This window comes from Tympanuchus pallidicinctus, unplaced genomic scaffold (genome assembly GCF_026119805.1).
Source record: "Tympanuchus pallidicinctus isolate F22 unplaced genomic scaffold, pur_lepc_1.0 scaffold42, whole genome shotgun sequence".
NCBI classification, from domain to species: domain Eukaryota; kingdom Metazoa; phylum Chordata; class Aves; order Galliformes; family Phasianidae; genus Tympanuchus; species Tympanuchus pallidicinctus.
The window spans coordinates 20137-44838 of NW_026294761.1; the positions used below are offsets into that span (position 1 = coordinate 20137).

At 46.7% G+C, this 24702-nt stretch overlaps 1 protein-coding gene and 2 long non-coding RNA genes across 29 annotated transcripts in view; 2 read left to right on the forward strand and 1 right to left on the reverse strand.

Moving 5' to 3' along the window:
• The first annotated feature begins 1888 nt into the window (after positions 1-1888).
• LOC128090076 (uncharacterized) lies at positions 1889-4185 on the forward strand. Of its 2 annotated transcripts, XR_008210797.1 has the most exons (3): positions 1889-2069; positions 2146-2407; positions 3073-4185. It is a non-coding gene; the product is annotated as an uncharacterized LOC128090076 (long non-coding RNA). The 2 variants fall into 2 exon arrangements; XR_008210796.1 differs by having other exon boundaries at positions 2146-4185.
• Positions 4186-4381: 196 nt separating this feature from the next.
• LOC128090075 (uncharacterized) lies at positions 4382-9924 on the reverse strand. 5 transcript variants are annotated; one of them, XR_008210793.1, is made up of 3 exons: positions 9474-9924; positions 6128-8115; positions 4382-4829 (listed from the first exon to the last, which is right to left on the reverse strand). It is a non-coding gene; the product is annotated as an uncharacterized LOC128090075 (long non-coding RNA). The 5 variants fall into 5 exon arrangements; XR_008210794.1 differs by having other exon boundaries at positions 4382-8115; positions 9474-9552; positions 9647-9919; XR_008210795.1 differs by having other exon boundaries at positions 4382-8115; positions 9474-9774; positions 9862-9914.
• Positions 9925-10053: 129 nt separating this feature from the next.
• The window catches only part of AAK1 (AP2 associated kinase 1), a 63032-nt gene continuing 48383 nt past the window's right edge, over positions 10054-24702 (forward strand). For 20 of the 22 annotated variants that reach the window (XM_052702057.1, XM_052702058.1, XM_052702056.1 and 17 more), the window contains exons 1-2: positions 10054-10358; positions 10455-10733. In XM_052702057.1, coding sequence (XP_052558017.1) covers positions 10571-10733 — 163 coding nt within the window. In that variant the 5' untranslated portion in view covers positions 10054-10358; positions 10455-10570. Of the gene's footprint in view, positions 10359-10454; positions 10734-12220; positions 12280-24702 lie in introns of those variants that run through there. The other 2 variants (XM_052702060.1, XM_052702062.1) reach the window with 2 other exon arrangements.

The window sequence follows — 24702 nt, forward strand, 5'->3', positions numbered from 1 at the left end:
CAGTGAGTTTTATTTGCTTGCAGTGCCCCATTTTTGGGGTGAATCCTGGCGTTTTTTGGGGTGAATCCCGGGAAGCTCTTCTGGGTGGGGGTGTGCAGGATGTGCACGTAATGGCAGCTGGTGATGGAGGCGCAGCGCTGCCAGGAGTCCTGGCTGTTTGTGAACCCAACCCAGGTTGCAGCTGAAGATCTTGGGTACTCTCTGGGAGGGTCCAGGTGTGTAGGGGGGGGGTCCTGGGTGTTTCAGTGCTGCCCCCCCCAGTGATGAGGGGGGAGGGGGGGGGTCTCCCAGATGGCTGTGAGCCCCTTAGCCTTGTATTTGAGGTGGGAATGGGCTATCAGGCGGTCCAGGATCCTGTGCATCTGCTGCAGGCGGCGGGGGCAAAAGGCTTCAGGACGAGCGCGGTTCTGTATGAACACTGTTTAGGGGGGTCACAAAGAGTGGGGGCTTTGGGGTCAGGAGGGCAGTGGGGAGCTTTGGGGTTGAGGGGGTCAATGGGGGTATTAGAGGTCTTTGGGGTCAATGGGATCGGGGGAACAATGGGGGTTAGTGGGGGTAGGGGGGGCTGTGGGGGCAGTGGGAGGCCTTGGGTTTGAGGGGACAGTAGGGGTCCCTGTGGAGATCCATAGTTAGCCTGACTTCCATGAGGCCATGGGCTTCACAGGCCTAAACAGCAAAAGCAAGGTCTGCTTAGTTACTATGTTTGTTGCTTCTGCTGTGCTAAGGTGGTGGTCACGAGTGGTGATCTTTTACAATAGGGAACCGTACGCTTTGATCAAGAAGAAACACTGGACATAGAAACAAGATGTAAGATTAGATATGGTTGCTTAGGGAGGCCTTGAAACTGTTGAGACTTGTATCCAAGATATACATAATCATATATATGTGTGTGCTGTTGTGTTGTGTGAATATAGTAGACTAATAGTAGATGTAGTAGAAGAAGAATAAAGGACTTTCCTATGACAGAGGCCTCTGGTTGCTGAACTTCAACAACCAACAGTTCTGCTTTAGGACCCACCTGACTGAAACCAGATGGGAAGTGGCAATTAACAATTGATAATCAATGCCTGAATGTTCATATAGCACCGCTAGCAGCTGCTGTTTCAAACATTGCCAACATAACAGCTGTTTTTGCGAGCAGCTGCACATTCACGGATGGCAGCCTTTGGTGTACGTGATCTTTATGGTTCCCTTCCAGGAAGAGGATAAAGAAAACTTTGCTTCTGCTTGGGAGAAGATACAAAATACCTGTAGCAGATTCCCACAGGTGTGTAAACATTCTGCCATGCTTGTTCCTGCTGTGCTTTTACAAATAGTTTCACTGCCTCAAGATGTGAAATTGTATTGACCGCGAAGACCAGCAAAACTGTGCAAAACATTGTGCACTTAAGTGCAGAATTTTGCAAACCCCACGTGGACTTCATGGAACCCCAGCAAAGACAAGCAATCCCATACATTCTTCAGCAATCCAAGGAGGAACTTCAGCAATGCAGGGCAAAGACTGGTGAATCTGGATAGAAGAGTAATCAAAAATCACAATAACTACAAAAGAACATGCAAAGCAAGTGATGTGCAATGCAATTGCTCACCACCCACTGATGAATGCCCAGCCGATTCCCGACCAGCAGCAGACTGCCGGTCATCTCCCCCCGGTACGTTATTCAGCGTGAGGACATCGAGGACGGGACATCCCTTTGGCCAGCATCGTCCCGCTTCTGTCCCCTCGTTGCCAAGGCTGAGGAGGAGCCCAGCTTCTACCGCTGCACGGGGTGGATGTGACGCATGACGGCCGGCCTACTCGAGCATCCGCTGCCCCCGTCACCCCTTCCGCAGCACATCTTCGCTATGAGCCGCGTCTCCACTGCGCCGGCGGAACGGGGAACCCCGTCGCGGCAGAGCGATCCGCACGTTCCGCAATGCGCACCGCAGCCTGTCGCGGTCTGATTACGTCACCGCCAGAAGTGCTGCTGGGTGATTTTCCGGTGTTGGTCGCTGCTGCTGCCTGCAAATGAGCAAGCGGAAAGTGCTGCAGGAGAGCCTCAACCAGGGCATCGCAGACTTCCTCATGGGTACTGGGGGTGCAGGGGGAGGGAGGGTATCCTTGGATCCGGCTCGACTGCACCAACTGTGTTTCTCCCCGTAAAGCTAGGGAATTACGACCGCGACGTGAACCGAGCCATTCACAACTACGACGCGTACAGATACCGCCTCCTTCCTCAGGGCTGCTTTTTTCTCTTCCCTGCCGGAGCGCCCCGCTCCCATCTCTCGGGGGCCCGGCCCGGCCTCGCCGCAGGGCTGAGCGCGCTGCTCTTTTCTGGCCGCTGACCGACGCCGTTCCGCAGGAAAGCAGACTGTCGTTTCTCGGTACCCCAGCAGAATACGGAGTGAAGCCGAAGCTAAGAAGCTGGTAGGTACCGGGGCGAATTTGAGCTTCTTAGCGTGGAGGAACTGTGTTAGGATGGTATCGAGGTTTCTAGGAGGAGGGAAGCTGTGTACGAATGACTCTGCTTGCATCAGCTTCTGCTGGCAGCCGGCTCAGGGAAGGGCGAGTGGAGCATATGGGCTGCAGGGATTTCATAGGTGGAATTGGAGACGCCAGCTGGGTCTCTTCTGTGAAAGGCTTCTACTGTGGCAGGTTTCCCCTTTGCTGTGTTACTGTCTCACTAAGTTTGGGAGTTGTAGGAATCTACAATTGGTTTAAAATAACTGTTTGCAGGGGACTTGTAATACAGCACTTGAAGTACTCTGTGCTACTTGTGTTGTACCCTTCAGTGCTTCTGATCTCTTACAGACCAATGTTTTAAAATGGTTTCTGTGACTTCACAGTTCTTTTTATTGAGCTTTATTTTTCTTAGGTATGATGGCTGTAAGTGACCTTGAAATTGACTTGTAGTTAATCCTTCCTCAATGTTTAGGATGGAGTAGATGCTAAAATAGCTGAGAAAATAGATGAGTTTTTATCTACTGGACAGCTTCACAAATTGGAAAAGGTGTGTTTCTTTCCCTTGTGCTTTATTTCTCAGTAGTTGTTTTACTTTGTACTTTGTGTAGTAGTCTGCTTGCTTTGTGCAGTTTCTGTTGCTTTCTGCGGAGAGAGTGATGTCAAGCAGAAGAACGGTGGAGTCTGCAAAGTAAAAAGTGGGGAACAAGAAGCTTAGCCAAAGCCTCAGAACTGTCTACTTATGAAAATATTTTAGATTTTATAACTGGCATGTGAATGTTTTCTGTGAGAAATGGAATTCCGACTCTGGAAGGCTGCGGAATTGACTTTTAACCATGCTGTTTACCTTAGCATGGGCAGTTAAGACAGTTAATTCACTGGAATGGTACGTATGGCACTGTCCTAATGCACAATATTTCTGTTAGTACTGTTTTGTTCTGATTTACAGTAGGTCTCCAAAGCAGAATCTGACTAAGTTGTTTTATAAGCTTTCTTTATTTAGTGAAATGGAGTAAAGAAGAGTTTGTTCACATTACTATCTTTTTGCAGATTCGACAAGATGATACAAGTGCATCCATCAACTTCCTGACATGAGTTACTGGTATTGGGTAAAGCTTAGTTATTATTTGTTAGTGGTGGGGGGAAGTAGTTGTCAAAGTTGTAGAACTGCCAATTACAGATTCTGCAGTAGAGGAGTGGAAGTGGAAAGCTCCTGTGTGCAAGCAGAGAGGGGAAGGAGAGAGGGAGGTGATCAAAAACTGAATCAAAAGACTGAGAAAAGTAGAATCATGAAGGCAGAGTAGGAGCCTATGAGATTTACAGTGCAAAATCTGATTAGGGAGAGTAGTATTTTTATTATGTTTGTAAAAGGAAATCCAGAGCCCTGCCAACCCCTCAAAAACAGGTCTTTTCAGAAAGATGATAGCAGGAGATCTAATTCTCTCGAGGCCTGTTCTCATTCCTATTCTGTGCATAGGGAAATTTTGGCAAAAAAGAGTTCAGTTTACAGACAGGCACTTAACTTAGCCTGTGCATAGCAGCAGAAGTCAATATCTTGAGTGAGAAGGACTGTGATTCTGCTTGCTAAGAACAGGGTTGGCTAAATATAGAACACTTGTGCTTAAAATCAGAACAGATTGGAATGCTGTGGGGAAGAAGAGGGAAAAGCAATTGTCACGGAGTTATCTGAGTCTGTGACAAAGGGAAAAAAAAGCCCAGGAAAGCAAACAAAAAAAAAACAACAACAACAACAAAAACAAAACCAAAAAACCAAGAGAGGGGAAAACTACCCTCCCTCTTTTCTTTCAGCTTAGCTAGCTAGCCCCGAGGCAGACCCTGCCCTCTGGGAGAGGGGGAGAGGAGGAGAGGGGGATGGGTAGAAAGATAGCAGATAGGTCTAAAAAACAAAAACAAAACAAAACAACAACAACAACAACAAAAAACCTGCAATAAGTGGTTACCTCCTGGTAACGGGAAGGAACGTTAATTTACTAAATTTAACCAAATTGAACAAAATGAGAGACAAGAGCATCCAAAATACGAGATAGTAGACGAAGTAGTCTTACTCTAGTAGACTGCAATGAAATATGTGCTTTTCTCTATCGCAAACCAAGAGTGAGCTGGGCCTGAGGGGGAAAGAAGCACGGGGTCCTGTCCGGAGCTCCACCCATCTTCCTCTTCGCGCCTCCAGGAGTCCTCCAGGAATGCCGCCCCTCCAATCAGAATACTTGAAATGCCCTTAAGAGGCAGTAAATGGAACCAGAACATGAACTCTTTTACTCCCGCTGGTTCACACGATGTTCTGATGTGGAATACCGACAGTAAAAAATCACAAAACCACAACATTCCACCCCTTATTCCAGATCACCACATCACGCTTAACAAATACCTATATACGAACAAAGAAATAATTAACATGCGTTACATATGCACATGTCTATATACAAATGTACATGTGGAATCACTGACTACTCCCCCAGCATCAAATTCCCTTGTGGTACACACTGGACATTCCCATTTTTCTCCATCACCCACCAAGTGTGCCCAGGTCCCTGTGCAAAAACAGTTCCACAGAGGGGTTTGCCCTTTCCAAAAGCTGGAAGGACCCAGACTGCTTTTCCCAATGTGCTTTTTACACGTACCATAGGGACCTTATCTCCCTCTACAGTATGTAGGAAGCTGGAGTGGGTAGGACTGATCCTCTAGTATTGACCAACCAGGTGGCTTCTGCTGAATGCTTCTCCCGATGCTTTAATGTTCCACCACCCATTGCTTTCAACATGGTTTTTAACAACCTGTTGTAGCATTTGATCTTACCAGAGGCTGGTGCATGGTAGGGGATATGATAAATCCACTCAATACCATGTTCTCTGGCCCAAATATACACACATGAAATTTTGAAATGGATCCCATTATCTGATTCAATTCTTTCTGGGGTGCCATGTCGCCACAAGATTTGCTTCTCCAGATCTAATATTGTGTCTCAGGTGGTAGCATGGGGTACTGCGTATGTTTAAAGTAACTGAGTGGTTGTCTCTACCATGGTGAGCACGTAACACTTACCACTGTGAGATTGTGGCAAGATGATACAATCAACCTGCTATGCATTCCCATATTTATACTTCTGCCATCACCCTTTCCCCCCAGAGAGGTTTCATCCTCTTGGCTTGTTTAATTATGGCATGTGTTGCAGACATGAATACAACCTGTGCAATTGCATCCACAGTTAAGTCCACCCCTCTGTTGGGTTAAGTCCACAGTCTCTGGCCCACTTATATGTCACGTATCTTCCTTGATGGCCTCAGCTCTTGTGGGCCTACTGAGCTAGAAATAATTCTTCCTTGTTCTGCCAGTCCAAGTCTATTTAAGCCACCTCAATACTGGCAGCTCGAACTACCTGATGGCTATTTTGCTGATCTTCAGTAGCCCTACTCTTGGACACACGGGCATCTGTGTGACACACCTTTGTAACCATATTTTTTGTTTGGGCAGCAATATTTTTCTACAGTTCAGCAGCCCAAATAGGTTTACCTTTCCATTGCCAGTTGTTTTGTTCCCACTGCTGTAACCACCCCCATAAGGCATTTGCCACCATCCACGAGTCAGTGTAAAGATAAATCACTGGCTACCTCTCCCATTCAGCAACATCTAAGGCCAGCTGGACGGCCTTTACCTCTGTGAACTCACTTGATTCTCCTTTTCCTTCAGTGGCTTGTCATGTGGGGGGCTCCACACACCAGCTTTCCATCTGCAATGCTTCTCTATCATACAATACAATCGGTCTGTGAACAGGGCAAATTTCTTTTCATTTTCTGCTAGTTCACTGTATGGTGAGCTAGCACATGATACCTCTTCTGCTGGTGATGTTCCAAACTTTTTGCCTTCAGGCCAGTCCATGGTCACCTCTAGGATTCCTGGACGGTTGAGGTTCCCCATCTGCATTCGTTGCAAATCAGCGCAATCCACTTACTCAAGTGGCATCAGTAGCATGATGGGTGGAGGGGACCTTTCCTTTAAACATCCTTTAAACATTCCTTTAAACATCCAGTTCAACACTGGCAGTCAAGGTGCCAGAAGGAGCTGTGTTTCTGTGCCAATTACTTTGGAATTAGCCCAAACCCCCTCATATGCAGCTAAGATCTTTTCAGTTGGAGTGTAGCACTCTTCTGACCCCTTCTACGCCCCTGTACTCCAGAATACCAGAGGTCAGCCTCGGGTCTCTCCTGAGGCTCTTTGCCACAACCTCCAAGTAGGACCTTTCTCTCCAGTAGCAGCTTAGAGGATGTTCTTTACATTCTGTCCCATCCGTACTGGCCCTAGGGCCACAGCACAGGCTCTCTCTTTTTTAATCTGCTCAAAAGCCTGCTGCTGTTCTATAGTTTGGGATGTGCATTCTCCAAAAGCCCACTACACCCAGAAAAGATTGTGTCTCTTTCTTGCTAGTGGATGGAGACATAGTGGTGATTTTGTTGATCACATCTCCTGGGATATGATGATGCCCATCTTGCCATTTTATTCCTAGGAACTGAATTTCTTGGGCAGGTCCTTTCACTTTGTTTCGCTTAATAGCAAAACCAGCACGCAGAAGAATTTGGATTATTTGCACTCCTTTCTTAAAAACTTTCTCTGCTGTATCACCCCACACCACCATGTCATCGATGTACTGCAGGTGCTCAAGAGCACCTCCCTGTTCCAATGTGGTTTGAATCAACCCATGGCAAATGGTCAGGCTGTGTTTCCACCCCTGCTCAGTGCCCCTCAGAGCTGCTCACAGAATGGCCCGGGTTAGAAGGGACCTCAAGGATCATCAAGCTTCAACCCCCCTGCCATATCTAGGGCCAACCTCCACGTATAATACTAGACCATCTAGTCAAGGCTCCATCTAGTCTGGCCTTGAACACCTCCAGGGATGGGGCATCCACAGCCTCTCTGGGCAGCCTGTTCCAGCACCTCACCAACCTCATAGTAAAGAACTTCCCCCTGACATCCAACCTAAATCTTCCCTCCCTCAAAACCATTTCCCCTTGTCCTGCTGTTATATACTCTTGTAAAGAGTTGACTCCCCTCCTGTTTATAGGCTCCCTTTAGGTACTGAAAGGCTGCAATGAGGTCACCCCACAGCCTTCTTTTCTCCAGGCTGAACAAGCCCAACTCCCTCAGCCTGTCTTCTTATGGGAAGTGCTCCAGCCCTCTTATCATCTTTGTGGCTCTTCTCTGAACCCTCTCCAACAGCTCTCTGTCTTTCTTGTATTAGGGGCTCCAGACCTGGACACAGTACTCCAGATAGGGCCCCACAAGAGCGGAGTAGAGGGGGACAATCACCTCCCTTCCCTGCTGGCCACCCCTCTTCTATTGGAACCCAGGATACCATTTGCTTTCCGAGCTGCAAGAGCACACTGCTGGCTCATATTCAGTTTTTCATCCATCTGGACCCTGAGGACCTTCTCTGCAGGGTTGCTCTCAAGGACTGCTCCTTTCAGTCTGTATAGATGCCTAGGATTCCTCCGGTCCAAATGCGAAACCTCGTACTTTGCTGTGTTGAACCTCATTAGGTTCACCCGGGCCCACCTGTCAAGTCTGTTGAGGACCCTCTGAATGGCATCCCTTCCTTCCACCGTGTCAACTGCACCACTCAGCTTGGTGTCATCAGCAAATTGCTGAGGGTGTACTTGATTCTGTTGTCAGAGTCATTGATAAAGATATTAAAGAGAACCGGTCCCAAGACAGACCCCTGGGGGATGCCGCTTGTTACCGGCCTCCACCTGGACATAGAACCATTAATCACCACCCTCTGTCTGCAGCTTTTCAACCAATTTCTTATCCATTGGGTGGGCCACCCATTAAATCCACATCCCTCATAGCTCCCCAGTACCCCTCAGAGTCCCTCAGATCCCGTTAGTGCCCCCCAGTGACCTGAGTACCTCTCAGAGCCCCCTAGTTCCGCTCAATGCCATTCAGAGCTCCCCAGTGGCCTTCCTGAGTCCCCCATGCCCCTCAGAGACCCTCATTATCCCTCACAGCCCCCCCAGTGCCCCTCATAGCCACCCAGTGCTCCCAGAGCCCCCCAGTGCCCTTCAGAGTCTCCCAGTGCCCCCCAAAACCCCTGGTTCCCCCCAGTGCCCTTCAGAGTCCCCTGGTTCCCCCCGTGTTCCCCAGTGCGCCCTAGTGCCCCTCAAAGCCCCCCACTGCCCCCCCAAAATATAGAATCATAGAATCATAGAATCACCAAGGTTGGAAAAGACCTAAAAGATCATCCAGTCCAACCGTTCACCTATTCCCAATAGCTCCTACTAAACCATGTCCCTCAATACAACATCCAGTCTTTCCTTGAACACCCCCAGGGTCGGTGACTCCACCACCTCCCTGGGCAGTCCGTTCCAGTGCCTGACCACCCTTTCCGAAAAGTAATACTTCCTAATGTCCAGCCTGAATCTCCCCTGCCGTAGCTTGAAGCCATTCCCCCTGGTCCTATCACTAATGACACGAGAGAAGAGGCCGACCCCCAGCTCACTACAGCCTCCCTTCAGGAAGTTATAGAGAGCAATGAGGTCTCCCCTGAGCCTCCTCTTCTCCAGGCTGAACATTCCCAGCTCCTTCAGCCTCTCCTCATATGGCCTGTGTTCCAGACCCCTCACCAGCTTTGTCGCCCTCCTTTGAACACGTTCCAGGGCCTCAATATCTTTCTTGCAGTGAGGGGCCCAAAACTGGACACAGTACTCGAGGTGCGGCCTCACCAGTGCTGAATACAGGGGAACAATCACCTCTCTGCTCCTGCTTGCAACACTGTTTCTGATGCAAGCCAGGATGCCATTGGCCTTCTTGGCCACCTGGGCAGATGTTTGATGTTTTCTCCCCCAAAATACCATTTTTCTCCCCAAAATATGACATTTTCTCCCCCAAATACCGCTTTTTCCTCTCAAAATGACATTTTTTCCCCAAAATGATTCTATGATTCTATGGAAGCTTTTATTTCTCCTGTTCCCTAAGAACCCCAAGAGCACTGCAATTTTCACAAGATTGAAGCTGAACTCACCATTCTCTGAAGGTTTTGGGGTCTTTGCATGAGGTGCTGTGCTGCTTATGGACACCCTGCTGCAGGCCTGCAGATGGCACTGGGGAGGAGGAGAAAGGTGGAATTCTGTCCAATATCCGTCGCTAGGTTGCCAAGCTTTGAGCATTTTGTGTACAGTTGCAGCCCCTCCTCACCGTTTTTTTTTTTTCCCCAATTTTAATGGAATATTTATTTCCCAGACTGGTTGAGGCCTGTTGTTTCTCTCTCATTCTGCCTTTTCCATGGAGGTGCCAGCAGGACCAACGCACAGACCAACCCTGCACTTCAGGAGCAGGCGAGATGTGGAGCTGTTGCTATTATGACATTAAGAAGCCAAACTTAATCCCAGCATTCAGAAAATAAATGTCACCAGCCGCCACCAGGCTCCAGCGCGGGCACGGCCCCCCTCCGACAGGCTCCCGGCCACCTCTGACGGAACCGCGCTGCCTGCTGGGAGTTGTAGTCCGCGCTGCGGCGGGGAGAGGCGAGGAGGCAGTAGCAGGAACTACAACTCCCAGGATGCAGCGCGGCGGCGTCAGCCCTGCGGGCCGCCATTACAGCCCGCCCTCTCTACTCACAGGGCTGCTCTGCCGCGCTGCGGGGGTGAAGCTGCCGTCTCGGCGGGCCGTGCGAGGACGTCATAGGTCCGGGGGAGCAGCCGGGCCTTCCTGTGACGGCCATTTCCTGCTCGCCCCAGGGCCGGCGGGGAGCGGTGGCGGTCTCGCTCTTGCTCCCTGACGGGCTCGGCGGGCAGTGATGTGGGCCCCGGGCCCTGGCGACAGGCGGCCCCCGCCGTGAGGATCTGGGGGGCTGCGACAGGCCGGGCCCTGTGCGGGGCGCATGGAGGCGTCCCCCGCCTGCAGAGAGGTACCGCCCGGGGGGGGGGGGGGAAGCAAACCCTGAGAGGGCTGCGGGGCCGCGGGAATAACCGGCTGTCCCCCTCCCCCTTCCGTGGTTTTGCAGTTGTGACTCCCGCTCCTCGTGCGGCCCTCGGAGCCGCCCCGGCCTGGAGAAGAATTGGGGCGCAGGGCCTTCGGCAGAGCATCGCCCCCGGAGCTTTCTCAGCTAACTGCTGAGAGATGAAGAAGTTCTTCGACTCGCGCAGGGAACAGGGCGGCTCTGGGCCCGGTTCGGGCACCAGCGGCGGCGGCGGCGGCAGCGGAGGGCCCGGCAGCGGTTACATCGGCAGAGTGTTCGGCATCGGCCGCCGCCAGGTGACGGTGGACGAGGTGCTGGCGGAAGGTGAGAGCCCGTAGAGCTCTATCCCTCCCCGTTGGCAGGGATGGCAGGCTTTGGCCTTGCCTCCGTGCTTTTCTCTGTCCCTGCTCCCCTTGCATCTCCTTGTCCTTGGTGGTGGTATCCGCAGCTGGTGGCATTCCTGCTTTTCCTAAGTGTGGCTTCGCTGTAGGTCTTGTTTTTTAAGTAATTTAGGAACTGCTGGGCTGTCTTTTTGTTTGGAGGAGGAGATACTGTAAATGAAGTCCACAGCGGTCTTTCCTTGAACTTCATTCAGCCCAAGTCCTTTGGAATTTACATAGGGGTAAATTTCCTGTGCATATTTGTCAGACAGAAAAGTTGGGTAGAGCTGGCTGCAGTTTGTGGGGGACTGCTGTTTGCCTGTGTTTTTAGGAGAAAATAGAGATCCCAACTGCATTTTCTTTAAAATAAGACAGTGACAGAACTGAGAATGAGCAGTAGGGGTTATAAAACCCTGGATGTGTGCAGTCCTTGCGGTGCAGCAAGCTGCTGCTGGTGGTTTTGTTTGTTTGTAACCGATGCTGCAGATTTTACTGTCATTTTAGATTCTATTCGTATGGACCATAGGGGATCTTATTAATGTCTTTGGCTGCCAACCTTAGCATTAACCTTCAGAAAGATGTTGGTCTTCTTAGACCTGCTCAGCATCCTTTGCAGTTTCAGTTCAGAGTGGTGTTTTGTTTTGATCTTGTAACTGTGGAAGTGAGTGGCTTCTCGATAGGAACCGAGTGGGAGGACCTGCGTTGGCTTTTACAGAAAGAGCCCCAAAATGGAAAAAGAACTCTGTATGTGCTGTAGGCGTACAGGTTTGTGAAAGTCACCTCAGTGTAGACGAAAATAGATCTGTGACCATCTTTTGGGTAGGTTCTGGTGTTTGCTGAGCTGAGAAGAGCATTAAGCCCAACTTTTAAACTACAATGGTTTCTTTTCCTGACTTGAAAATTGCGATGTGAATTTGCCTTGGTAGATATTTCTGTGGCCACTTTGGCCATGGAAGCTTTGGTGCTAGATGGGTTAAGTCTGAGACACTGTCACAATGTTGGTGGTTGTGGTGCTGTGTTTTTTCTTATTTTTTTTAATGCAGATTGGCCTCATCCTGCTTATGTGGGGAAGCAGAGGCTTTTTTTGCTGATGAATAATCTGTTGGCAGGTTCTGCCTGGGTGCTGGCAGCACTGGGAGGTGAAACAGCCTGTCCCTGGGCTCTATGCTGTTTGGCGTGCCTGACCCACAGCCACCAGAGGTGTGGGTGATAGCAGAGACTGTGTGGGCGAAGACAACTGTGGAGACATCATGAAGGAACTGCTGCTTGTGGGGGATTTCCCTATGACTCTTGGGTCCATGCCTGGCCTCTGGGGCTGCAAGATCTGCTTGTACAGGTCAAGCAAAGTATAACAGGCCTGGAAAATAGGTACTGTATTCTCCTTTCCTGACCATGCTCTAAGGCAAAGCACTTTTTATTTTTTTATTTCAGCAGCCCCCTAAAGAAAATGTGCTGAGCAGTTATTTTCTACGCAGCGTGGCTATTGAAAGGTAGGTCATCTCAGGAGACAACATAGGTCATAAGTGCTGCAGCTTTGCATACCTCTGGCCTTTTGGATAGCTGTCTGTGTTCCCTGAGTGCTTGTAAAATACATTTTTTTTCACTGACTCAGCTGGGGAGCTGTGAATTCTCAGCTGAAGAACTGTTTTGTGCATACAGTGAATTTTGGTGGTTCAGCAATATTGAAAAGGCAACTTGTGAAGTCGTGGTTATTGCTGCTAAAAGGAAATTTCCTCTGGGAAACACTTCTGAGGATGAGGAGGAAACATCTTTTCTGGGAAGAATACATCTCACATACCCATTGCTTTAGAAAGGAGAGGAGGGACCCACATTTTGGTACAACAGTAAAGCACAGAGAGTAAACAAGGTGTAACAGCAGCTAAAAGAGGGAGTCTCTGAAGTGATGGATGATGTAGTGGAGACTAAGTCACAAGCCTGAGGAACTGGTTGAACTAGAACTTTTGGCATTAAAGTGTTGGGGTTTACCACTGTCAAAGATGTGACTGGTTGTGTTAATTGTCCTGAGCAATTGTGTTGAAGAGTAGTGCTCCTGGGCCAGGCTGAGGGTCCTTAATGCGACACCGTGTCATGCCAGATGGCAGACATCTGCATATGTTCTTAGTCTTTTGGCGTAGATCCCCAAAATATCCAGTGCAGTTACGGGCATGTTCACCCCCTGTCTGGATCCTTGCTTTCTTGGGTAATGAGGAACAAGTCAAGGTCCTTCCTTCTGGAAGGAATGAGATGGGGATAATACAGATTGAGCAGTTGTTTGTCTGTGGTGATATAATGCAGTTGAATTGTCAGGTTTCTTTTTCCCAGTTTCTTTATATTGTGTTTCAGTAGGTGATTCTTGGTTGGATCTTTGTATTCACTTCCCTCTAATCCACTTAAAAGCATGAATAATATCTTGAAAGTTTCCTCTCAAAGTCTTCCAGAGGACTAATAACCGGGAGCTTAGTGCTGCTGGCCTTGGAGATTTGCAAGGCCATGAAGCATCACCAGGACTCCGGGAGGGCTGAAGGGGTTATTAACTGATATCAGTGTGACTTGTTTCACCCAGCTGTGAGGTGAATGCCCAGGAGGCACCTGAATGTGGGATTGGGGGGGGGTTAAAATAAATTTGTCAGGTGTGTTATTACACAGGTTTTAAGGAAGTGGCAAAGGCTTCATCATTGCCTTCTTTAGTACATCTGTAGTTCTTAGTGCTCATGAAGAGCTTGTTGAGTGTGTGAATGCACAAATTATGTCTGATGGGGAAGGTGACTCCCTGAGCTGTCTGTATGTGTGCCTGGGCTGATTACAGAGGACTTGTACTGGCTGCTGCCTGCCTTACCCCTAGTGTTCCCTTTCCCTGGACTTACTGTGATACACAGCATCACATTATGAAGTCATCATCCTCCTTTTACAATAACTCTGACTTTCAATGAACTCCATCTCAGATAAGTCTTGCAGATTTACATGATCCTCAACCAATTCCAGAGTGGCTGGGTTCAAAGTATCACTTCTGTTGTTTGTTTTGTCAGTTACTGCCTTCTGCTTTCTGTCAGGGGCCAACTACCAGTCAGCTGACCACTAGCATTTGGATTAGGAGTTAACTATTTCTCCTCTTGGAATGGGACATGTGGTTTTTCTTTTTATACTTTTGCCCTTACTCTTTTTTGTGTACCATGTGAAGCAATACTGAGCTCTGCGTTGGTGGATGGGGTACTGGCTTCTCTGTCTTTTAGTAGTCTGTGGTTTTTTGACTGTACAAGCCAGGCAAACTGATGAAGAATCCCAAGTTACTGAGCAAATGTTGAGGTATCCCAGGTACACGCACAGTGTTTTTGTTGTGCTGTGGGCCTTCTCTTTTCTTAGGAGCTGCCAGCAGTTGAAGAGAGCAGGTGCTGGGTTATAAATGTGCTGAAGACAAGCTGGAATCCACTGTGGGGTTAGCACTTGCTGCCTTCCAAGCTCCCACACCTGCATTAATCATGGCTAACGGGTCAGAACTGATTAGGTGATTAGGTGTACTGGTTAGGTACATTTGCATTGAGTGTGAAAGCTGCTTCCTTTGAAGTTGTGTTTTGTTTTTATTTTTTGTTTCGTTTTGGTTTTTTTTCAGTGAAAATGCGGACTTGGACAAACTGTACCCACTGGAATAGCAGCTTGCCAACAGCAGGACTTGCTGCTGCTTTGGAAAATCACAAATGATTTGGTTTGTACTAAGCAAGTTTTTACTTATGTTTCCCGTGCGGAAGGAGATGGGAAGTCTCTGAGCAGAAACATGCTGTTAGCAAGCTGAACTTACAGAGCAGTTCTTGTCTGGTAACAAGAGGTGACTTGGGTAGATAACCTTCCTGGGAAAGTATGCTTTCATTCTTGGGTGGGGATAAGTGTGAGATATCCTTGTGAGAATAACAAGTGAAATCAGATCCCATTGCTGTGCTTCTTTGAGAACAGGAACAACGCTGATAACTATTCACGAGCATGAGGAAAAAAATCTGAAAGGCTTAAGTGAAACACTGCTATAAGGTAACTGTCTCTTTGGTGGTTTTTTTTTTTTGTTTTTTTTTTGTTTTTTAAATCATTGTGGTAACTTTCCCTTTTCTCCTCTTGTGGGAGATACAGGGGTTGCTGTTAAGTGAAGGTTATTTCTAGCTGTCTATAGTACGATGGAGTAGAATGGAAGCAGAGGAGAGCTGCTGTGGCTCCTCTAATATTAGGATCTTTTGGTGCCCTGTTGCCAGAGTATCTGAGCCCTGCAATGGTCTCCAAAAATGTCTTTCCATTCCTTTTGAGGCTGCTGGGAAATATACCAAGATATGAAAGCAAAACAATGCAGAATATGTATGGTCAAGTCAGTAGTTGATCTCTGGCCTCCCAGACTGAGTGCCTTAATTGCAGTCTGTTTCTAAAGTGCTATGTCGGTGTGTTCTAAATGGTGTGTTCTTAGCACGTGTGTGATTTGGGCATAAATTTTTGCTTGCTTGGTGGCAGAACCCATGCCGACATTAGGACCCCAGGCCTTTTGTCACAGGATTGAAGACTTTTTTTTTTTTTTAAAAACAAATTTTCTTGGTTTAATTCATGATTTTGAAGAAACAAATGATGTGGCATTGATGTGTGACCTCAGATATATCTAAAAAATAGAAAACTCAGCTGCTGATGTTTTTTTAAGCAGAGCCTGTGCGTGTGCGCATATGCATCCTTGTTCTGAGCTGGAAGCTGATGCTGTGAGGAGGACAGGTGGAGCTTATCCTGGTTTGTTCATGATCAGGAGCGTGCTGCTTTTACTTCCTGTTCATTGTTTGTATGGTTGTAAGAGAGAGGAAACCCCCAAATCTACCCATGTGCTATTAAAAGGGGAATCTGGCATGCTGTTAGAGCGGGTGTAATAGTGACGTGTGGTTTTGGGAAGCTATGTAAATGTGCAGTTGTTAGTCAGACCCTGACCTTTCAGCTTGTCGTCTCCTGTATGATAAACAATGCTCGTAAGGTTGATGTGTGCTTTTGCTGCACTGCTCAAATGATGGCAGTGAAATAATTCCAAAGCCTGTCTGTTGAAGTGCAGAGTGTTTTGTGAGAGGGATAATGTGGTGTGGTTCATGCAGGCCTTCCCTGTATGCCAGTTGCTGTTCACTCAGTGTCACAGTAAGCGTGATGATATATACTTATTGTCACAAAGACCTGACCCAGTGTTGCTGCTCTGGGGGAACGAGGTGGATCAATAGGAAATCCCTGCCTTCTGGCTGCAGTGTGATTGTGTGCAGGCATTTCTGGCTGCTGTTGCCCCTTGGGCTGTGATCTGCCGACTCTTCATGATCTTTGGCAAGAAGCATCTGATACCAGAGCATACGTAATTAATTGTATCTTTCACATGGCCAACATCTTAAACAGGAAATAGCCTTTTAAGTTAGGAGAATGTTCTCGGTAGGGGAGTGAGAAAATGCATCAGAGTCCTGATGGGTGGACAGTGTGGGTTAGGAGTGAAGGAGGGATAGTGTGGCAGAGAGAAAGGGGAGGGATTTTACGAGGTTGGTTCAGGCTTGGTAGCCCCGGTATGTTCTGCTGGAAGTTGGAGCTACTCTTGGCTTTTACCTGTTGCTTTTAGTGTGGAAGGTGTCGTGTCCTTGCAGGTGGATAACAATAAATGAGTTCACCTGTCTGTTTCTCTACCTGATGATCAATTGTAGCTTGAGCTGTTGTGCTGTCTTTCCTCTTCAGAGAAGCAAAAGCCTCATGGAGTTTATGGTTCTGGGCATGGTTGTTGTTATCATTCTTTGTAAAGCAGACAGGCTGGTGCTGGAGGGTGCAGAAAACAGTTTAACAAATGAGAAACTGAACCCCATGAAGACTCATTGACTTGAGAAGGGCTACATAGGCAGTCAGTGAGGAAGCTTTCTGTTAAATGCAAATGGAACTCCTTGTCTGGTGATTTAGTCACCACGTTGTTAATATTCATGGTACTGAGGAGCTCTCATCATGGACTGGGGCCTGGTGTCACGTCCAGCAAATCCAGAACAAAGTCTGCCGGTCCTCCTGGGAGGTGCGTGGCTGCCCTTGCCGGTGCTCAGCATCTGCATGTAGTACGGGGAAACACTCAGTGCCACATATCAGGAGTCAGACGTGATAATTAATGCGTGGTGCCTTTTGATGATCTGCTGTTACTCAGAGATCATGTGAAATGCGCAAACTCAACTTTGCTCACATAGCATTCAACAGAACATGTGGCAGGATTAAACATGTATTGGATTTCTTTAAAATTAAAAATGTGCTATTTTTGGAGTGGACAGATGGTGGTTTTGTACCTTTTGCTTTTGTTTTGAAAATTAATGATGTGTGAAGCACTCGCTTTGTACCTTGTGTCACCGAGTGGGCTAGAAATGTATGCAGCAATCTATTATATGCAAGTTGGGTTTCTCAAGCAGTTACATAATTTCATTTTGAGCTGGTGATTTAAATCCCCAATATGATGGGACTTAAGAGTAGCAGTCAAAGACTGCAGTTTTGGACCCCTGCAACCCCTTCCTGTGCTGAGCTTCTGACACATGAACCTATTCACATCTTCCCTTTCTCATCAATGTATATGTGGAAAAACTCTTAAGCTCTGTTCTGTGTAGGGCTGATTTTTAATTTACTTCTTTTATTCCCTTCTCCTGCTGAATGATTACTGCTGTGTGTTCCTGAGTAGCCTGAATTCCCTGAGAGCTCCTGGTGTGATAGTATCTACTTCTACCTCTTTCCATCCTCGGCATGTGCTTTGGAGTTGGAAAGTTCATTGCTGTCTTCAGACTTTGAATAGTATATCCTACAGGAATATTATGTAATACTCAATTGGTGTTTTGGAGTGGTTCGTTGATACGACACTTCTGTGGCTTGAGAGCATTCCTGTGGTCAGACTAGAGACCTGGGGATGCTGAAGCTGGACTTTCCATGTTTAAGTAGACGACACTTGTCTAAAGCAAACCTGTGTATGCTCTTGTGTACCCCTTCCAGTGTGACATAGGTTGTAAGCTACAGCATGTGTTATTCCTTGCCTTCCATGCTGCTTTGCTTAGCAGAGATGTCTGGATGCTACCATAGTAAAGAAAATTCCTAAGTGTCTGACTTGTCTGTTGCCATGAGTCCTTTGTTGATCCTTGCAAAATTCCTTCTTACATACAGTTTGCTGTTACCATGCACAAAAGGGCTCCCAGTGTGGCTGGCCCTTGCAAAACAAGTCCAGTTGAACAGCCCTTGCCCTGGCCAGGCTTGCTTTCTTCTTCCTCTACTCCTCCATATAGTGTTCTGCTCAGCCAGGGCTGTTGTTCTTCTCCCATCCTGTCGATGGGATTCTCTGCTTCTGAATGCATGTGGTTGCAGCAACCCCTTACTGGCTTTGCAGTTCCAGTCACGTTCATTCAAAAGTCATGCTCTGCAGCATGTTTATGCCATTGCTAATTTTTCTTGGAGGTGAACGAGGTCTCGGATGCCATTAGCAGTTGCTTGAAACAACAGCAGCTGAAATGTGCTTTTTGAGGGCTGACTGATAACAAGTGATTTCTATTATTTTTTTTTTTAAGCTATGAGTTATTAATGACCCATTAATTTTTATTTACTTTAAGTCTTACAGTGGAGGTTCACCCCCTAAAATTGTCACAACAGAGAGGAACTGAATCTGCTTTACCAAGTAATCTACTTCAGGCACTGTGTCTTGCTGCACTGTAATGAAGCACTGCTCCACCAGTCTTTAGTTTCCAAGTCTGCCTGTCAGGGAGGAATCAAGTGGATGCGCAGGACTGCCTAGCAAACCTACCCACATGAATCTCTAAACATGCTTCTTGTTTTGCAAGCTAATGCAGTTCTGTAGCCTTTAAGAACTATTTTTCATGGAATTGCCACTGCAAATATTGTGAGCTTTCATACCCCAAATTTAAAGTGCTCAGTCTGTGAGGTCACAGCATTCTGGGTGGGCGCGTAGTGTGAGAAGCTATTGCTGCCCTTGGATTAGAGCTTTGTAATAGGGAATGCTCAGGAAGAATCTTGTGATTTGATTATTTCAGTCGTGATGGTAGAGATTACTTTATTTTTTAATTCCTTCTCTTTCTCTGCTCCCTTCTGACTTACAGCTTCCTATTTTTGATCTTCTGTGGGGAGTTGACTGAAGCTGAGGGATCTGGGGGAGAGTGAAGGACCTTGAAGGCCTATTGTGAGATACAGTGCTGGAAAACAAGAAATGGGAGAAATGAAGTTAAACAGTTTTAAATCAGGACTATCGAAACACAGAGAACTGAGGGAGAGACAGGTCAGCTTTTCCCATGGTGTCAATGCAGTGAAAGTGCTTGTGAAATGTTTTGAGGCTGTTTTCATTTGAGTGTTAGAGCTAGTAAATGTTCATCCCCAAAATCCCGAAGAGCCCTAGTGAACAGCTTATGGAAAATGAGGGGAGGTAATGACCATGCTTCTCTTCTGCACTGGGTGATTCTTCTGGTTGTGTAGTGCTGCACAGTGCACTGTATGCACTCCTGGCCATGACTGCCATGCTGACATTAACTATGACATTCTGTGTATTTAAAAAGCACGCAGGCAAGGGTGGAGCCTGTAAATCTAAATCTGGCTTGTCATGGCCTAGTTATTGCAGCACTGACACTAAGTGAGGGCCCTGTGAAGTTGCTGTAGTACTGGATAATCACATTAAGATTCTCAGCTATGGTAAGTGTGAGAAGGACTGAGTCCCTGCTCTATTCTTGCGAGCCCATCAGCTCATTGAGCCTAAGCCTTTGTTTTACCTTGGGAGAAGTCCTAAGTTAAATATGTTAGATGCACTATTAAGGGCTGTCTGGTTGTATTTAAATACCAGAGCTGAAGTAATGCTACAGCTGGAGCTGTGAGAACTGCTGTTTTCCTGAGTTGGCAATGAGAGCAGTCCCTAGAAAGTAGGGCTTGTGCTGTGCACCTTGTGTTCTTTGCCTCAGTGGTATTGTCTAATGAATGTGTGACACTGGAGATACCAGTGCAGCTTTTATTTTGTCTTCCCCTCACCTGCCTCTGAATCAGTTGTGCTTAAGGTTTTCACCCTGCAGAAGGCTCCATTTCATCAAGCCAATAGAACGTGCAAAACTGTATTGCTCATTTATGGAGACCAAATTCATTCTAGCTGTGATGTGAACTGTATGGAGTTGTTTTTTTGCTTTTTGTTTTTTTTGTTTTTTGCTTTTTTCAAATGCTTATCAGTGATGGAAGAGCATGGAGCCTGATGCCTGAACCTTGAGATCTGGAGCTCCAGGGCTGCATGTACTGTTCCCATCTCTGCCATTGACTGCCCCTGGGAAACACATGGTGAATGTCACCATGAGAAGCTGCTCAGAACTGGTGTTAATATCAGTATGAACCAGGTGAACTCAAGCTGCTTTGCTTTCCCGGCACTGCTTTCCTCTGAGTAGAAGCAAACCTTGAAGGCCTGTCCTTCCCCTGGAGGAAGAGGGTTGTGCACAGTCTTTTGTTCTGCAAGGAGAGAAGGGAGACTGGTGTTTCTGTGGGCTGAGTTTAACTCAGAGCTTTCCTGACTTTTTACACGTTGCATCCCTGTTAAAATCTTCAAGCACGGTCACTATTAAATTCCCAGCCTTGTTGCAAGTATACCTGCTTAGCTAACCTTCTGTCTGCTTAAAAACTTGTCCGGTGAGATGTGGGCTTCAGCTCATTCTTCTGCTGTCTGTTCCTGCTTTAAGTTTCCTGCCTTGAAATACAAGGTGTCCTTTATACTTCAGCTAGGTTGCTATTTTCTCTGCAGTTCTAAAGCTCTGACTTGTTCCTACAGCCACTTAAATGGTCAGAACTTGGATGAAATTTGACTGTGACCATTCTTACTAACAGGGATGGAGCTATTGCAGCTGGAGTTAGTGTGGGTTTTTTTTATTCTTTGCCCTCCAGATAACACTTCATTGCATAGACCGTTTAATTGGCAGTTGTTTCAAGATCTGATGTGATAACTTTTCCAGAGCAGTTCTGTCTTCAGGCTTGAGCTTTCTAAAGTGTTGTTCAGGGCCAACAGAATCAGCGACAAATTAATCTACAGCTTAAAAGTTCAGTAAACCCACCACGTTCTACTCTAAAATGATAATAACAATTATTTTGTGATGTTTAATTTCTTGTGTGGATGAATATCCTAAGATAAGACATTTAAGAGCTGTATCTTTCCTTTTAGAAATGAGCGTGGGGACCTTCACAGGGTCACCTCTGTGCACGAGAGGAACTACATTACTTTGTTTTCCACCCTTTATTCACTTCCTTGTTGTTAGACGTGCACAGACTGTGGGATTCTAGATCTCTGTGTTTCAGAGGCCTTGAGATTTAGTAGTGTGCTGCAGAGACCAGTGGTTCATATTCCCAGTGCACAGAAATCTTAATGGCTCATTCCAAATGCTGTTCTCAATAGCCTGAAGGAGCAAGGCGATGCTGGGCAGGCCTTTAAGTTGAAGTTGTCCCTTAAACTTGGCACTGTTATGCTTTAGCCCGAGTCAGGTGACTTTAAAAAAGAAAAACGAAGTATGAAGCTTGTTATTTTCTTTGAGGTAGAAAATATATATTGAAAGTAAACCTGTTTAGTTTAGCATTATCTGCTTTTCTCAGCTGGGGACTGTGGGTAAGGGGTTTTGCTTTGTTTTTGTTCAAAACTGGACTCTGATGTTTAAGACATGGCCACATGATTGCTGCTCGGAGCTGAGGGAGCCTGGATGTCATTGGATCAGATGTCTTCTGGCCTTCCTGGTTGCATGGAGATTGCTGCTTGTTCTGCTGTCTGTACAGCATATCCTGTGTCACCACCCTGTTCTCATTGCTACATTAAGAAAACTAAGTCACACACAGACATGGATTTTGCTCTGTTTGGTTTCAGCTGATGGCTGAGCACATCCTGTCACTGCCCTTTGCATGCAGACATTTGGCACAGAGAATCCTAATTCTGTAGCCTGGATTGTGGGACTAACACCAATTATTTATTCCCTCCACTCCTGAGACATGAAGCAAGCCTGTTACTCTAGGATAGGCTGTGTGTTTTCTGTGCATGTACCTTGGAGGGTGAAATACCCAGGCGTCCTGGAGAACAGACTGGCAATGGGCTGTTGCTCTCTGTGGCACGTCGGGTAAGAAGCTGGGGTTGAAACCAAGTCAGCGGTGAGACTTCCTGATGGGGAGATAACTGCAGCCCAAGAGCATGTGGGGAATGTTAAAAACAGGTTAGCAGGACAGTGTCAGTCCTGTCTCTGTGCAAGATGCTGGGGCAGATGCAATCCTATGCCTGAGTATGATGTGGAGGCTTAGAGTTGTACTGTTTCACTGTGTTGCTTGGCAGTGTCCTATTGCAATTTAGAAAGGGTGAAATGAAGATGGTGAAAGCCTACCATGTCCATTAATCTTGTCCTCAACCTTCCTGCATTTGACTTATTTAGTACTCACTGGTGCAAGAATAAAATCTTCCCTTTTTTAATGCTTTTTTTTTTTTTAATAGAGCTGTGAAACCTCTAGAAAGAAAATTGAGGGCCTCAGATGTCTGTTTTTTGGTTACTGCTTAGGTGGAGATGACCATAGGAAAGGAAGAGAGTCCTTGGGACGGTGCTGCTGATTCTGCTTTACTGTAGTGATACCAGGGAAAACTGAAGTGTCCTTTGCCTGCAGAGTTCATGGTAGCAAACTAAATTCTCCTGCCTCCTGAAAAAGCAGGGGGCGATCATTCACTGAATGGATCGGTAATTAATCCTTCACCAGACTGAAGAAAGCTTGGGAGTAGCAGACCTAATGTTCACTTTCAAGTCTGGATTCTTGGCTACGTTCAGGGCCCTTTATGCCATGTGGCAGTACTAGGAAACTTATGCAGACATTTCTTCCTTTTGATGATTCATTGTGCCATACTCAGAGTGTATCGTGAGCCGTTCCAGGATGAAGGTTATAAAACCCCCTGGTGTTATTCTGTCATATAAATGACTGAAGCTCTGTGTGTGGGGAGGTTGTTTTGTCTCATAGCTGGTGTTACAGTACAACACAAACATTGTTACACTGACCCGTGTGTTTTTTACTCAGGTTCTACATTTTTTTTGCCTTTTTGTTCGTCCTGTGATTTAAAGAACAGAAGACATCTTTGCAAATTGCTGCTGTTTCTGATGCTCTGAGGAAAGTCAGAGCAGAGAGAACATTCCAGGTTGAACTCAGTAAATCAGGGGTTGTGTCATCTTGACTTTGCCCAGTGATAGAACTGTGATCGTGAGCATTACAGCCTTGCCACTAAGCCTATCTAATTACTGTGGCTTCTTAATTAAAACTCGAACCACTTTAAAGGAAAAAAAAGCAACAACATAATGACCCCATGAGGGCATCTCTGTTTTTGGCATCTCTGTATCTCTAAGGGCATTGGAGATGATTGATAAAGCAGAAGGACAATGTGCAGTGGATCCTGACTGTTCCAATTCCTTGTTCTGTATCAAGAGCAGAACACTTTACAATATTGATCCAGGCTTGTGGGGGGACTGAGCAATAGAAAGGGATAATATTGTAAAAAGAAACTTATTTTAGGGTGAAATATCTTGCCCTGAAAGCAAAGAGCTTGAAAATGATAGAGTGGTTACATTGTAAGGGCAACAGTGGCATTTGAGATTGTCCATGTTTCAGCAGGTATACTGCATTAACATACCTTCCTTCTTAGGCAATGAGAGTGGAATAAAAGATAGTAGAAGGATATTAATGCAGCTTAATACTGACAAAAATAGCACTACAATCCTAATGCCTCTCGCAGTTGAGTAGTGGAACTACAATTAGAATAAAAAGCCTGTATAACAACAAACCAGCAAATAACACAAGATCATGCGAGACATGGTGAGCGAGGGGCTGCTGCCCTTGACCACATTATTGCAGTGTTCTGTTCCTTCTGTAGGTGCTGTCTCTGGTGACAGCTGCACTCATGGTGTTGGGTACAAAGAGCTGACACTCTTTGAAAGTTTCCCTCGAGGTCTCTGCAGCTCAGCAGCCTTAGCGTGGCCTGTGGAGAGCATCCCAAAGGAACTTATTTTCCTCTGGTCCTACAGCTGAATCACTTGTCCATCTTCATCTGTGGTTTACGGGTGGGGAGGACTGAGCTGAGTTATTACTTTACCTTTGGAAACGAGCAGTGAGAGCTGTAGGAAAGCCGTGCTGGTACATCAGAGTGCTGTTCCCTGATGTGCTTGCAGAGCTTGATGCTAACTTTGGCTGAACTTGGCTGTTGTTTAAACAGCTACAGATGTTTGGACAAAGTTAAGCAATCCTATGTTGTTTTTTTTTTTTTCTCCCTTGGCCTTTTCATGTGTAGTGAAGGGTTATTCCTATGTAGAGATTTGCTGAAGCCATCTTTGTCCATGGGAAAAATGCCCCTGATGTCTGATGATGGGTGATGTGCTATGTGTTGGCTGCTTATGCCTGCAGCCATGGAAAATGGAACTGTTTTAATAATGCTTAAGGAATGGTGAGGCTGGAAACACCCTGAGCAAAGGGACTTGGTATGGTTTTCCTGTAAGTGGATTACAGCATCCTGACTTAAGGAGGGGGGAGGAGGAGAGCAGGGAACGTGAGCCTTCCCCCCCCCCTTGTACTTAGGAGAGTCAGTGCTAAGGAAGTTCCTCTGGCCCGCTGGATAAGGCGAGATATGACATAATTCTTGGTGGGCAGGAGTTAATAAGTATTTGGATTGTGCAGAGAGGGAGTGGGTTTGTGCCTGGTTCAGCAAAGCACTTAAAATGATGTGCCTGCAAGCATAACTGGGGTTTCAAGTGCCTTGCTGGCAGTCCCTGGAGGCAGTCTTCCTAGGGGATTGTAGGGGACCTCTGAAAAGCATTTGGTTGTCCTTTTGTCTTCTGTGCTAAAGCACAGTGGGCTGTTCCGCATGCAGAGCTTTGAGGTGGATGAGACAGCTAAAACACAGA